Genomic DNA, 13,607 nt, shown 5'->3' on the forward strand with positions numbered 1-13,607 from the left:
GGAGAAGCAGGAGCACAGGAAAAGATAACACCAGTTACAGACTTTTGAAACCATTGCTTAACCTAAATCATCCTCCTCCTTATCATCTTTCCAGGTCTGGTTCAAACCTTGTATCTTTAAAGTCCCCGAGCCTACCCTCTTTCCTCCAAATTGTAAGAGCACAGTTCTCTTCTCACCAGCGCTGTGCTTGCCCCTTGCTTTAATGCCTTACATTGCTGGATTTTCAGACATAACGTTTCTTTTATATGCAATTCACATTATGGCTTCAAATTCTTGAGTCTGAGTGCAAATTCTTTTTCTCTCTCATCCAAGTCTTCCCATATCCCATAGCACCTAGTCCAGTGTTCTGGATATTGGCTTAATAAACAATTGATCTTGACTGGTTATTATTATCACCCTCAGGTTACCATAAGAAAAATCAAACACAAATCAGATCTTACCCCTCTGACTTGTGACTCAGGATGACCAGGAGGTCTTCCTGGTTATGTCCAACCTACTTAACAGCAAGTCTCCATTTGAGGTATTATGTGTTTCTCTGACTAATCATGCCTTTCCTGACCCTGTGCACATACAGCTCCTGACTCCCACCAAGAGCCACTGCTTCTGACTTTGGTGCTGGATGATGGCAGCTAAGCATCCAGACTCCTCATCTTGTATCTGCTGATCTTGTCCAGCAAAGTAAGCCCACCTTGTTTGCTTAGCCTCTGTACCTTCTTCCCTCAGCTCTGGCTCTGGCCCTGGGGTTGCCCACTAACATAACTCATTAACAGCTGACAATGCTCCCACTTAGAAAAAGACGATATGTCTGAGGGGATCTCAAAAAGTTCACTGGAAAAAAGATTTACAAGATGGAAGCAAAAAATATAAACTTATGCCTCCACATAAGCTCTATAAAGTTCCAGGCATTTTCATAAGTGATGATACTAGCTGGTTAGTTCATCCCTGAAGAATTGAAGGTCCTAGGAATTTAAACATGTCAATAGAAATTTCTGGATTGTGGCTGCTTCCCGACGAGCTGTGCGAGAACACGGACTAACCATGTCGTCCCTGGTCAGAAAGGTGATAAGCACTGCAAAAGCCCCAGCGGCCATTGGTCCCTACAGTCAAGCTGTGCAGGTCGACAGGACCGTTTACGTTTCAGGACAGGTGGGCTTGCCCCCTTCCAGTGGAAAGCTTGTGCCAGGAGGGGTAGTAGAAGAAACTAAGCAGGCTCTTACAAACATGGGTGAAATTCTGAAAGCTGCAGGCTGTGACTTCACTAACGTGGTGAAAACAACTGTTTTGCTGGCTGACATGAACGACTTCACGACTGTCAATGAAATCTACAAGCAGTATTTCAAGAGTAATTTTCCTGCGAGAGCTGCTTACCAGGTTGCTGCTTTGCCCTTAGGAAGTCGTGTTGAAATCGAAGCAATAGCTGTCCAAGGACCTCTCTCAATAGCCACACTCTGAGTGCACCCTGTGTTGCCGAGTCTGGAATTTTCACTATGCCTTTGACACATTAATTTTTATAATTGGTGTTGGAAAGTTGAGTTTGGCTAAAATAGCCAAAGTTATTATGGAGATACCTTGTTAAGTGGGAGAGTTGAACAAGAATTAAAGATTAGATAATGAATCCAGTTATGATGCCATAAAGTCCACTTACGTACTCATGTTAATGAGGGAGAAGGGACACGCATACCTAGTTACTCAAATCCATGGAAGTAAAGGAGAATAGTAGGTGAGAATGATGAGTTGTTATTCCTGAGAAATGATAAAGAATATATCTAATTCACTCAAGCCTATTAATTTTGTCATGTGAAATATTTAGTTCTAATGTCAGACATGGGATTCTATTTTTACTTGAGTATAATTAAAATATTCAAATTTGAATGATAGAAACAAAGGAGAAGACAGTGGACCAAAATTTTATATAGGTAGTATTTTTCTAATATAAATAAAATAAACTTGCATAAAAAAAGAAATTTCTGGATTGTTAACTGAAGAGAAATGGGTGTCCTTTAAAAAATTAATATGATTAGAAAACAAAATCTGGACTGTAAGTTGGATGCCTAATAAATTTCTCATCAAAAACTAACAAAATTGCTTTTATTTGATGAGAGAAACAAGCAGGAGCATTGTCATGAAGAAAGATTCCCTGCCAAGCTTTCTCAAGATTTTTTTTTTAAGGTTTATTTTATTTACTGAAGAGGCAGAGTTACAGAATGAGAGGGAGAGAGAGAGAGCAATCTTCCATCTGCTGGCTCCCCAAATGGCCGCAATGGCCAAGGCTAGGCCAGGCTGAAGTCGGGAGGTAGGAGCTTCCTCTGGGTCTCCCACATGAGTGCAGGGGCCCAAGGACTTCGACCATCCTCCACTGCTTTCCCTGGTACATAAGCAGAGGATCAGGATTGGAAGTGGAGCAGCTGGGACTTGCATCAGTGCCCATATGGGATGACAGCATCACAGGCAGTAGCTTTAAATGCTACACCACAGCACCAGCCCTGGTTTGTTTTTGTTTTTGTTTTTTTTTTAAGAATTATTTATTTATTTGCAAGTCAGAGTTACACAGACAGTGGAAAGGCAGAGAGAGAGAGAGAGCAAGAGAGAGAGGGGTCTTCCATCCAATGGTTCACTCCCCGATTGGCCACAATGGCCGGAGCTGTGCCGATCCAAAGTCAGGAGCCAGGAACCTCCTCCAGGTCTCCTACAGTGCAGGGGCCCAAGCACTTGGGCCATCTTCTACTGCTTTCCCAGGCCATAGCAGAGAGCTGGATCGGAAGAGGAGCAGCCGGGTCTCAAACTGGTGCCCACATGGGATGCAGTGCTACAGGCCAGGGTGTTAACCTGCTGTGCCACAGTGCTGGCCCCAAGCCCTGGTTTTTTCTTTCTTTCTTTCTTTCTTTCTTTTTTTTTTTTTGTTTTTTTTTTCTTAACAAACATTTTTCATTAATTTTTTGAAGAACCCTTCAAGAATATCAGATGAGCTCTTAGTGTTTGAAAATAATGACAGGCATAGGATATTACCAGAAAAAATTTTAATTGTTAAACTATCAAGTTCACATAGAGATTCCAGGGCTGATGCAAAACAGTGCCTTGTTCTCTCTTATGTGTAATCTACTCCTGGGGAGTATCATTCATGCATTCATTTGTTCAACAATTATTTACTGAACACCTACCATGTGCCAGGGATCTTTATGAGTATCAAGATCTTCTCCTGGTCTCTTGGTCTCCATTTTCCCTCCCTCAATTTCTGTCCTACCTCACAAGTCCTAGCCCTCTATTGTTTACTTCCACCAGGTTTTCCTTTTACAGGGAGTGGTAGTGGTGGTGGGATTCTGATCCTTCAGATACCTCAGCATGATACACCTATAAGTCAGACATTTCTCCTGCTGATATGACCTCCTCTCACACACAGACCTCCTTCTGTTCCACCACAAGGATATTTTGTTACTTTATCACACCTTCACCAAAGATCACTTTCTACCACCTCCCCTACAGGTGCAGGGGCCCAAGGACTTGGGCCATCTTCCAGTGCTTTCCCAGGCCACAGTAGAGAGCTGCATCAGAAGTGGAGTAACTAGGACTTGAACTGGCTCCCATAAGGGATGCTGGCACTGCAGGTGGCGACTTTACCCGCTACATCACAGTGCCGGTCCCCAGTTATGCTCTGGCAGAGCATCCTTTATTTGTTTTTTTTTTTTTAAAGATTATTTATTTATTTGAAAGAGTTACACAGAGAGGCAGAGAGAGAGAGAGAGAGGTCTTATATCCACCAGTTCACTCCCCAACTGGCCGCAATGGCCGGAGCTGCGCTGATCCGAAGCCAGGAGCCAGGAGCTTCTTCTGGGTCTCCCATGCATGTGCAGGGGTCCAAGGACTTGGGCCATCTTCTACTGCTTTCCCAGGTCATAGCAGAGAGCTGGACTGGAAGTGGAGCAGCCGAGTCTCAAACTGGCACCCATGTGGGATGCCGGTGCCACAGGCGGAAGATTAACCCACCGTGCCACAGTGCCGGCCCCCCTTTATTTGTTATTCATGGCACTTACCCAATTTACAAATATTCACTTATGAGATCATTGCTTCATATCTTATTCCCTGACTGGACATGCTCCATGAGATCAGGAAACATCTCTGTTTTGTTCTCCATTGAATACTACATTCTATACAGAGTCTGCATATAGCAGGAAATCAGTCAATACATATTTCCACCACCACCACCCGCCCCCCCCCCCCCGCCACCAAATGGCCGCTACAGCCAGAGCTACGCCGATCCGAAGCCAGAAGCCAGGTGCTTCTCCTGGTCTCCCATGTGGGTGCAGGGCCCAAGCACTTGGGCCATCCTCCACTGCCTTCCTGGGCCATAGCAGAGAGCTGAACTGGAAGAGGAGCAACCAGGATTAGAACCCAGTGCCCAAATTGGATGCCGATGCCGCAGGCAGAGGATTAACCAAGTGAGCCACGGCACCGGCCCCTCAATATTTTTTGAAAGAACCAAAAATCCTTTTAAACAAATTTTTTGTTTTTGTTTTTTGCATTTTATTTGAAAGAGAGTGAAAGAGACCTCCCATCTGCTGGTGCATTCCACAAATGCATGCAACAGCCAGGGCTGAGCCAGGCAGAAGGCAGAAGCCCAGAACTCCAACCAGATCTCCCTTGTGGGAGACAGGAATCCAAGTACTCAAGCCATTATCTACTATCTCCTAGGGTGTGCATCAGCAGGAAACTGGGTTGGAGCAGAATAGCTAGGACTCAAGCCAGGAATCCCAACATGAAATACAGGTATTCCAAGTAGCAACTTAACTGCTACACCAAATGCTCACCCCCATAAAATTCTTTGGCTTGGTTCCCCTCCCCCTTAAATCTCTCTTCTTATTTATTATTGAAAGGCAGAGTTAGAGAGAGCAGGAGGGAGAGATAGACAGAGAGAGATCTTCCATCTGCTGGTTCACTCCCCAAATAGCTGCACTGGCCAGGGCTGGGCCAGGCCGAAGCCAGGAGAGGAGCTCCATCTGAATTTCCTACGTAGGTACAGGGACCCAAGCACTTGGGCCATCCTCCACTGCCTTCCCATGCATGCTAACAGAGAACTGGAACAGAAAATGCAGCAGCCGGGACTTGAACTGGTGCCACTGCACCATAACACCAGTCCTTCTTTCTCTTCACAATTCCTAGTCAACCATTTTATCTCAATATTGTAGACAATGACTTAGTTCGACTTTAGTTCACTTCAGTGGAGGATCGCTTTCAAGCACAAACATCAATTTGTGTAAATACATAGGACATGAGCACTTCAAAAAGTTCATGGAAAATGGAATCAAAAGGTAAGTTTATTTTTGAGCAAAAAAAAATGAACCCCATGCACAGCATTTCATGATGCACATTTTCCATGAACTTACTGAAGACCTGTCATATACATGAATTTTAAAATTTTTGCCCCTGAATATGCTTATCTTTCCATTCCATTTCCACAAACTTTTTTAAATGCCCTCATGTGTACAAAATTATATATTACTGTATTGCTTTCAGTATCAAAAAAAAAAACAGGAAATTAACTGGAATGACTGACTACATTATAGACATGATGGGGCAAGAGAGCTGACGCTTACAGATTTGCATCTATGGGTCACTGGTCAAGGGTTAGAGGTTGAGGCTGAGGTTAGAAATTCTCAGGTACAACTGACCTCCTGAACACACATGTAGAGCGTGTTCCAGCAACCTGAGGATGATCTGTTCACCAAATGATGCAGGACCAGGCTGCTGGGACAGCAACTACACCAGGAACCAGTGTGCACAGGAATAGCAGAGATTTGAGAGGGTGTAGGTGTGTTACTGACATATTCGCTACAGAGTCTTGTAATTAGTATAATAATACTGCTATTTTTAAAAAGAATATAACATACTCATCTAAATATATACATCATGCAGGAGCACGAACAGAGGCACTGTAAGAATCCTCCTCTGAGGGAAGAATAGAGAATGGAAATGGCTGGAAGGATGGGAAAGGAGTTTATTAACTTTTTCATAATATATTTTATATGATTTCCATTCAATATTTTAGGGGAAATGTTTATCTGGAACCTTGTAATAGGTATACCATTCTCAAGTAAAACTTCTCTGCACATGAATTAGTCACACAAATCTCTTGAAACTGAATATTTTCTGATTTAGTCCAAATTCCAATCCATATTCTTTTAAAATTTACTCTTTGGCATATAACAATATTCCACATTAAAAAATAAAGTTTGGCTTTTGCTGAATTATCCTGTAACGTTTAAAAGATGTTAAAAACCAATTGGAGATCTTTAAGAATTACATTGATTGACTGCATCAAGAACTATTACCAAAAACTCATCTGAGTTGGCAGTCAGATAAAAGATATTTTTGAACTATTAAGTGTGCTCATACACAATGACAAACACAGCATAACCTAAAGCTCTCTGGAAATGAAGAGATTTCTCTTGACATTGATTATAAGATATTCTGAACTCTAAAACATTAAAATCTATTTTCATCAAATATTTTGAATCAAGGAAATACAGACTAATGGAGAAAATGTCTCTGAACCCAGCACTCAGCTCTTTACCATAATTCTGTATAGGAAACACAGAGATTGCTGTTTAATTGGTGACTCTCTGTCAGTTTTCTTGCCAGCTCCAGTAAGCTATTTTCTCTTCCCTAGTTCTGATTCTATTAAAATTGTTCCAAGTTATGGGAGGATTCCATGTGCTAACTCTTACATTTAAGGTTTTATTTCTGAATTTTGGGACTACCAAAGAGACACAGATTTTGTATTGTTAAAGTAATTTAGTGTATTCTCTTAATGTCTCTGTTAAATTCTGACTACTTAAAAACAGCTGAATTTTTTATGATTTGTTTAAATATATACTCACTCTAAAGCGTCTGAGTAATCACCTTGTAACCATGATCAAATCTGGTCTATATTATGTCATGATGTTAAGGGATCCTGTTTCTACCAGATACTTTAAACCTCCTTGGCATCGTGACAGGAATTCAAAAATCAAAGTTCCAAATTCTTTAGACTTTGATATTTCAAGTTAGGCCCCTGGAAATAGCAAGGATATATGTTTCTCATCTTGTAGAGACACCAATAGGCTATTTGGATTATATTTCAGGTACTGTCAAGATGTGGTGTTAAATTTTGAGTTATGATAATAAAATGCTACTGATACAAATGTCCAAAAGTTAAAAACCCTTATGATCTTATGTTACCAGATATGATGGTTATCTTAATGGTAATTAAAAAACTATTGGGAGGCCGGCGCCACGGCTCACTAGGCTAATCCTCCACCTTGTGGTGCCGGCACACCAGGTTCTAGTCCCGGTCGGGGTGCCGGATTCTGTCCCGGTTGCCCCTCTTCCAAGACAGCTCTCTGCTGTGGCCAGGGAGTGCAGTGGAGGATGGCCCAGGTGCTTGGGCCCTGCACCCACATGGGAGACCAAGATAAGTACCTGACTCCTGCCATCGGATCAGCGCGGTGTGCCAGCCGCAGCGCGCCGGCCGCGGTGGCCATTGGAGGGTGAACCAACAGCAAAGGAAGACCTTTCTCTCTGTCTCTCTCTCTCTCTCTCTCACTGTCCACTCTGCCTGTCAAAAAAAAAAAAAAAAACTACTGGGGCCGGTGCTGTGGCATAGCGGGTAAAGCTGGTTCGAGTCCTGGCTGCTCTACTTCCCATCCAGCTCTCTGCTATGGCCTGGAAAGCAGCAGAAGCAAGTCCCTGGGCCCCTGCACCCATGTGGGAGACCTGGAAGAAGCTCCTGCCTCCTGCCTTCAGATCAGCGCAGCTCTGGCCGTTGTTGCCAGTTGGCAAGTGAACCAGCAGCTAGGAGACCTCTCCTCTCTCTGCCTCTCCTTCTCGCTCTGTGAATCGCTAACTTTCAAACAAATAAACACATCTTAAAAAAAAAAAAAAAACTAGTACTAAAACTGCTTTATTGTTCTATCTTGTATAGGTTTGGGCCTCATAACTGGGAAGGCCTTAAAGCCCGCCTGATTATTGCTAACAAGGCCCCTTCTGTCAGTTTCTATTTGCCTCTCAATAGGAAACTTGCTTGTGGTTTAGACAGCACCTTTCTTAGGTCCTCTAATAATAACTCTGTCCTTTGTTTTAGACCCTGTCTAGCCCACTTAGGGCCTAATTCCTTTGTAATCATGCCCTCTACTCTTAAATCAATGGCTCTACTCCAGGCCCATGTGTATTGATGGTCCTCTCCCCCACTTAACGTACGATTATTCAGAATTTTTTCTACAGACAAACCCCTCTACCTGCCAAGAGATGTGGCCTTTCTCCTGGTTTTGGTTGAGATCAGCTTCATAGCCTCCCTTTCCTCAGTAGGGATCTCAGGAACAGCTTTGGGCCAAAACAGTTATCTCGACCAACTGACTCCAAAACAACTCCAACAGTTACAAGAGGAGGTCACTAGGTCCCCTGAGACCTCAGCTGATGCCATCCGAGGTCTCCAAAGCCAAATCACCTCATTAACAGGCGTGGTACCACAGAACATACCTGCTTTAGACTTTATAACAGCTAAAAATGGGGGAACTTGTATCTTTCTGGGAGAACAATGTTGCTATTATGTTAGCCAATCCAGCCAGGTAAAACAAAATATTAAATTACTTTGTTAATGCCACTCCTAGGACCATTGGCTGTTATTCTCACCCTGGCTTTTATACTACCTTGCCTGTTTAAGTGTTTACAGGAGATGCAAATGGAAAGAACCAAAGCCTTCACCAACCAAGCAATCAACCAAATGCTACTACAGGGATACACTTGGTTCCCCACCCAGGAGATCATGACTTGAGATGTCACCACACCAGCAGAGAGTGACTCGTCACCCCATGTAGCAGGAAGTAGCTCTAGAAGATAGATCATTGTCCCTCCACCCATCCTAGGGTAATCCCATACAATACTTGCTTTATAAAAAAAAAGGGAGAATGTTAGTGAAATAGTGCTGTCTTATCTGAGGCGCCATCTTAAGCCCAGGTGCCATTTTAGGCTCTGGCCCAGCTGCCATCTTGTATAATAAGCTGCAGCCCTAAGCCTGGCCTGGCTTACTAGAAGTCAGGTGACCAAATGATCCAACCACAAGCACCAACTCCACCCCCACCCTAACGGGATTTTCTGCTCCCACTTCCCTACCCCTGCAAGGCTATAACAGGACCTGCTTTCCCACACACTTTCTCTCTTCTCTCTTTCTTTCTCTTGACCACTCTCCAGTCTGTCAGGTCCCCCTCCCCCTGCCAATAACTTTTCCAAAAAAAAAAAAAAACAGATTGTGCAGAGGTCTCTACTCTGAAGACTGTGGCACAGCAAAGGGAAACCTGGTGTCCATAAAGGTGCCTGGAAGATGGAGCACTGGAGGGCCAAGGGCATCTGCAACCCTGTGTGCTATGCCTTGTAGACCTGACAATGGTCTTTTCTGCCTCCATAATCCAGAGGATGAGCGATACAAATTTTACAGGGTATACTCAAGAGTGACATAGACAAGGGAAACACAGAAGGAAGTAACAGAAAACACTTCCCTAGCACTTGAATAATACAAAAATATTTACTACATGTGTCATGCTTTGTTACTGTGTTTTATTAAGAAATGGGAGCAAGCTAAAAGAAACTAAGAGGAAAATCATTTTCCCCTTCTGTATTTGCTTTAGGGCACCCTGTATAATTTCAACAATGAACCAGGATAGGAGTGGGAACCTGTGACAACTAGCATAACAAAGAATCCTGCCAATTTCATTTGTGTTACCTTTTTCCCACCCCAAATTTCCCTTCATTCTCCACCCCATCCTCCATTACCATCAGACTTGAATCTCCACAGCAAAGAGTCTGTTCACAGCTCATTTTCTATCTAAAAACACCAGCCACTGTACTTGGGAGACCAAATCCTTCCTAGCAGTCTCTCCAAATTTTTATTGATTTTTACATTTGCTACAGCTGAGCATAAAAACTATCACAGCAATGACTGAAATAAAAAATGCAGTCGATCAGACACCATGGTATGGAACAGCTTTGTTGTAACTATGAAGTATGAGTTAAGTGTGTTGTCAACAACACTACAGAGAAATTGCAAGAACTTTGCTTTCAAGAAGTATACAACCAAGGAAGAACTGAATCTTCTCTAATAGCAGTTACCCTAAAGAACCGAAAGATAGCCCTACTGCATTTTTTTTTAAGATTTATTTTATTTATTTGAAAGGCAGAGTTAGAGAGAGGTCTTCCATCTGCAGGTTCACTCCCCCAATGGCCACATCGACCAGGGCTGGACCAAGACAAAGCCAGGAGCCAGAGGCTTCTTCCAGATCTCCCACATGGTTGCAGGGGCCCAACCACTTGAGCCATCTTCCACTGCTTTCCCAGGCACATTAGCAGGGAGCTGGATTAGAAGTGGAGCAGTTGGAATCAAACTGGTGCCCATATGAGATGCTGGAGTCACAGGCAGTGGCTTTATCCACTATATATCAATGCCAGCCCCAGCCCTAGTGCTTGTACTGACATTCTGGTAGTGACTGAACTTGTAATCTCTACTGACCTACTGATTATTGCTTTTAAGCATTTAATTATTTCACAATATGTCTCAAAAAAGCCTAGTACTTGAAGTATGTGTCTGTGGCAGAGATTGTAAAATGTTCACTCCTTTTATCCTCATCTTCCTAACTAAAAGAAAATCTAGGGGGCAGCACTGTGGCACAGCGGGTTAACACCCTGGCCTGAAGCGCTGGCATCCCATATGGGCACTGGCTCAAGACTGGCTGCCCCACTTCCGATCCAGCTCTCTGCTGTGGCCTGGGAAAGCAGTAGAAGATGGCCCAAGTCTTTGGGCCCCTGCACCCATGTGGGAGACCCGGAAGAAAATCCTGGCTCCTGGCTCCGGATCGGCACAGCTCCGATTGTTGCAGCCAATTGGGGAGTGAACCAACGGATGGAAGACCTCTCTCTTTGTCTCTCTCTCTCTCTCTCTCTCTCTCTCTCTCTCTCTGCCTCTCCTCTCTCTCTGTAACTCTGACTTTCGAATAAATAAGTAAATCTTTAAAATAAGAAACCCAGTATTTAGCCACCCAGCATAAAGATGGCCTTGCCCTGTCTGTCTTGCCTCTGTGTGTATACAGAATGGTGACTCACTCTGGGGCTGGCCAGAATGTTTATCCATGACAACGTTTGGCCTGAAGAGGTAAAGGGAAGAAGAGAGAAGTACCCAGAATTCAGAGTAAAGTTTGACTATAGGAAGCAGCTATCTTGTAAAAGCTTCTATCTTGGGTTGGATTCCCCAGAAGGCAACCATGAGGCTAGGATTTGAGCAAAAGTGGTTAGTTTGGATGGTAATCCCAAGAGGACTGGGAAAGAAGTGGGTAATTGGTTTGGGCTGAGAATGAGGCCAATACAGAGTATGAATATCAGTCAGTCATCAATGAGTGCACTTGGGATTCACTCCGAATAGGGACCTCTAGGAGGTGATATAGAACACAGTACATAACTGTTCTAACTCAGGGGAATAGAAGTGGAGATATATATCCACCAATTCCCATATATCACTGGCCTAACTTGCACATAGACTAAGCATGTTTCCATAGCCAGAAACACTCAAGCAGAGAGCAATAGACATTTTCAAAGGAAGGAGCCATAACTGTGTTTAAAGAATGGTTATGGCTGAGAGTACTGAGTGGGGGACCCTTGAGGTTTGCTGTACCTTCAGTTAAAGAGTGCAGCCAGGGTCCAGTGCTGTGGCACAGCAGGTAAAGCTGCTGCCTGCGGTGCTGACATCCCATATGGGCGCTGGTTTGAGTCCTGGCTGCTCCACTTCTGATCTAGCTCTCTGCTATGGCCTGGGAGAGCAGTAGAAGCAAGTCCTTGAGTCCCTGCACCCACGTGGGAGACCAGGAAGAAGCTCCTGGCTTCTGGCTTCAGATCGGTTCAGCTCTAGCCGTTGTGGCCAACTGGGAAGTGAACCAGTGGATGGAAGACCTCTCTCTCTCTCTCTCTCTTCCTCCCTCCCTCTTTCTGTCTCTCTTTGTGTGCCTCTCCTCTCTCTGTGTAACTCTGACTTTCAGGTAAATAAATAAATCTTTAAAAGAGAGAGAGAGAAAGAGAGAGGGAGAGAGAGAGAGAGAGAGCAGCCATTGCCAGCCAGTAGGGAAGGAGAACATGAGAAAATACGAGACCCTGCTCTCCTACTTCCAATCTCCTGCTGAACAGAACCAGAAGTCACTTGATGCAGTTCACCCTGGCTGGCCTCCCAGGACACAGAAAAGGGAAGAAGACAGAGAGTAAACAGAGAGTAGCCAATGCTGTCTGCACACAAGTTTCAATATTTAAAATCTCAAAATGTACCATTTGACTATAAAAGTAGTATGTTATGTTTACATATTATTTAAAACTAATGAAATTGGAAAAGCTCTTGGAAAAGTTACTTCAGAGTCTCAGCCATTGAAGGATGAAAGGAGAAAAGTTCTAGTTCTGGCTCTGATCATTATCAATGATACCAGCTAGGCAAATCCTTAGTGCTTGAGGCTGTCTGCTCAGATTTACAATAGGACAAAGTCTGTTGACCTAATGAAGCTAAAATGAAAATCAAAAAAACACAAAATGTTCTATAATTACAAACGTTCTACAAATGTGAGGTGTTAGCACGTTGTCACCGCGACAAGGTACAATCCTGTTATTAAAGACACAATCCCATTATCAAACACATTCAGGAAAGAGACTGCTTTATTTTATTTCATTGTTTTTCAAGTAGGAATACATTTACATACATATTTATCACCATATACCCTCTTACAAATGAAAGTAAGTATAAATAAGATATATTTATTAACAATTTTTTTACCATTAATCCTACACCAAAACAAACAAAATCCCACTACCTTCTAATTATCAGTTTCTAATAAACAGGAAACTGAGCCCATGCACAGTGCCACTGGTATAGATACTGTCAGGTCCTAGTCTCTCAGTCTTCTTCCCTTAGCTTACAGTTTCTTTCCCCTGCTTTGATTATTGCAAACAACCTCTTACTAAGATTAACTCTGTAAATTCAGGGGAGAGAGCATTAGGCCCACCCAGCTCTAGGTCCATGAGGTCCCAGATCACAAGCCTCATGATGTCACATTTCTCCTCTATAGTTAAATCCTAATCAGGGGCCTTATCTTGAGGGTTTTTTTTTTTTTTTTTTTTTAACAGAAGCCCCAAGTCCTACACAAAAAGTAACAATCACATGCACACAGGCCCCAGACTAACCAAAGCGCACTTCGCCATCATTGAAATCCCCAGAAGAACATGATAGCTGTCCTATCACTGACCAGTGAAAGGAAGGCCAGGAACACTGTGTGCCAAGCAGAGACCGGCCTCAGAGCTCAACATGTGGCTCTCAACCCCAGCTTCAATCGATGAGTCCTCACCTATCACTCCTCACGGAGTTGGGAATTAAGCTGTAGCTGCCCACACTCCTTGTACTCCTTGCTCTGCGCTTTGCAAAATAAATGCCAACTTTCCTCCATTGCCCTGATGTCAGTGATTGGCTTGCTGTGTGAACAGCAAGGAAACCCAGGTTGGGGGTGGGGGTAGGAGGGCTTGGAGTGGAGGGATGGGTATTTAAAACACTCATAGTTTTTTAT

At 43.5% G+C, this 13,607-nt stretch overlaps 2 protein-coding genes across 9 annotated transcripts in view; one reads left to right on the forward strand and one right to left on the reverse strand.

Moving 5' to 3' along the window:
- The window catches only part of ENTPD1 (ectonucleoside triphosphate diphosphohydrolase 1), a 206,950-nt gene that overhangs the window by 183,856 nt on the left and 9,487 nt on the right, over positions 1 to 13,607 (reverse strand). The window lies entirely within an intron of this gene.
- On the forward strand, positions 997 to 1,964 carry LOC100353046 (2-iminobutanoate/2-iminopropanoate deaminase). The gene has a single exon (XM_051824025.2). It carries the CDS (start codon positions 1,039 to 1,041, stop codon positions 1,450 to 1,452), a length of 414 nt encoding a protein of 137 aa, XP_051679985.2. The 5' UTR covers positions 997 to 1,038; the 3' UTR covers positions 1,453 to 1,964.

This window comes from Oryctolagus cuniculus, chromosome 15 (assembly GCF_964237555.1).
Source record: "Oryctolagus cuniculus chromosome 15, mOryCun1.1, whole genome shotgun sequence".
NCBI lineage: Eukaryota > Metazoa > Chordata > Mammalia > Lagomorpha > Leporidae > Oryctolagus > Oryctolagus cuniculus.

Excerpts from the sequence above, each read along its gene's own strand:
- LOC100353046 (XM_051824025.2), top strand. The coding sequence starts at position 1,039 with ATGTCGTCCCTGGTCAGAAAGGTGATAAGCACTGCAAAAGCCCCAGCG.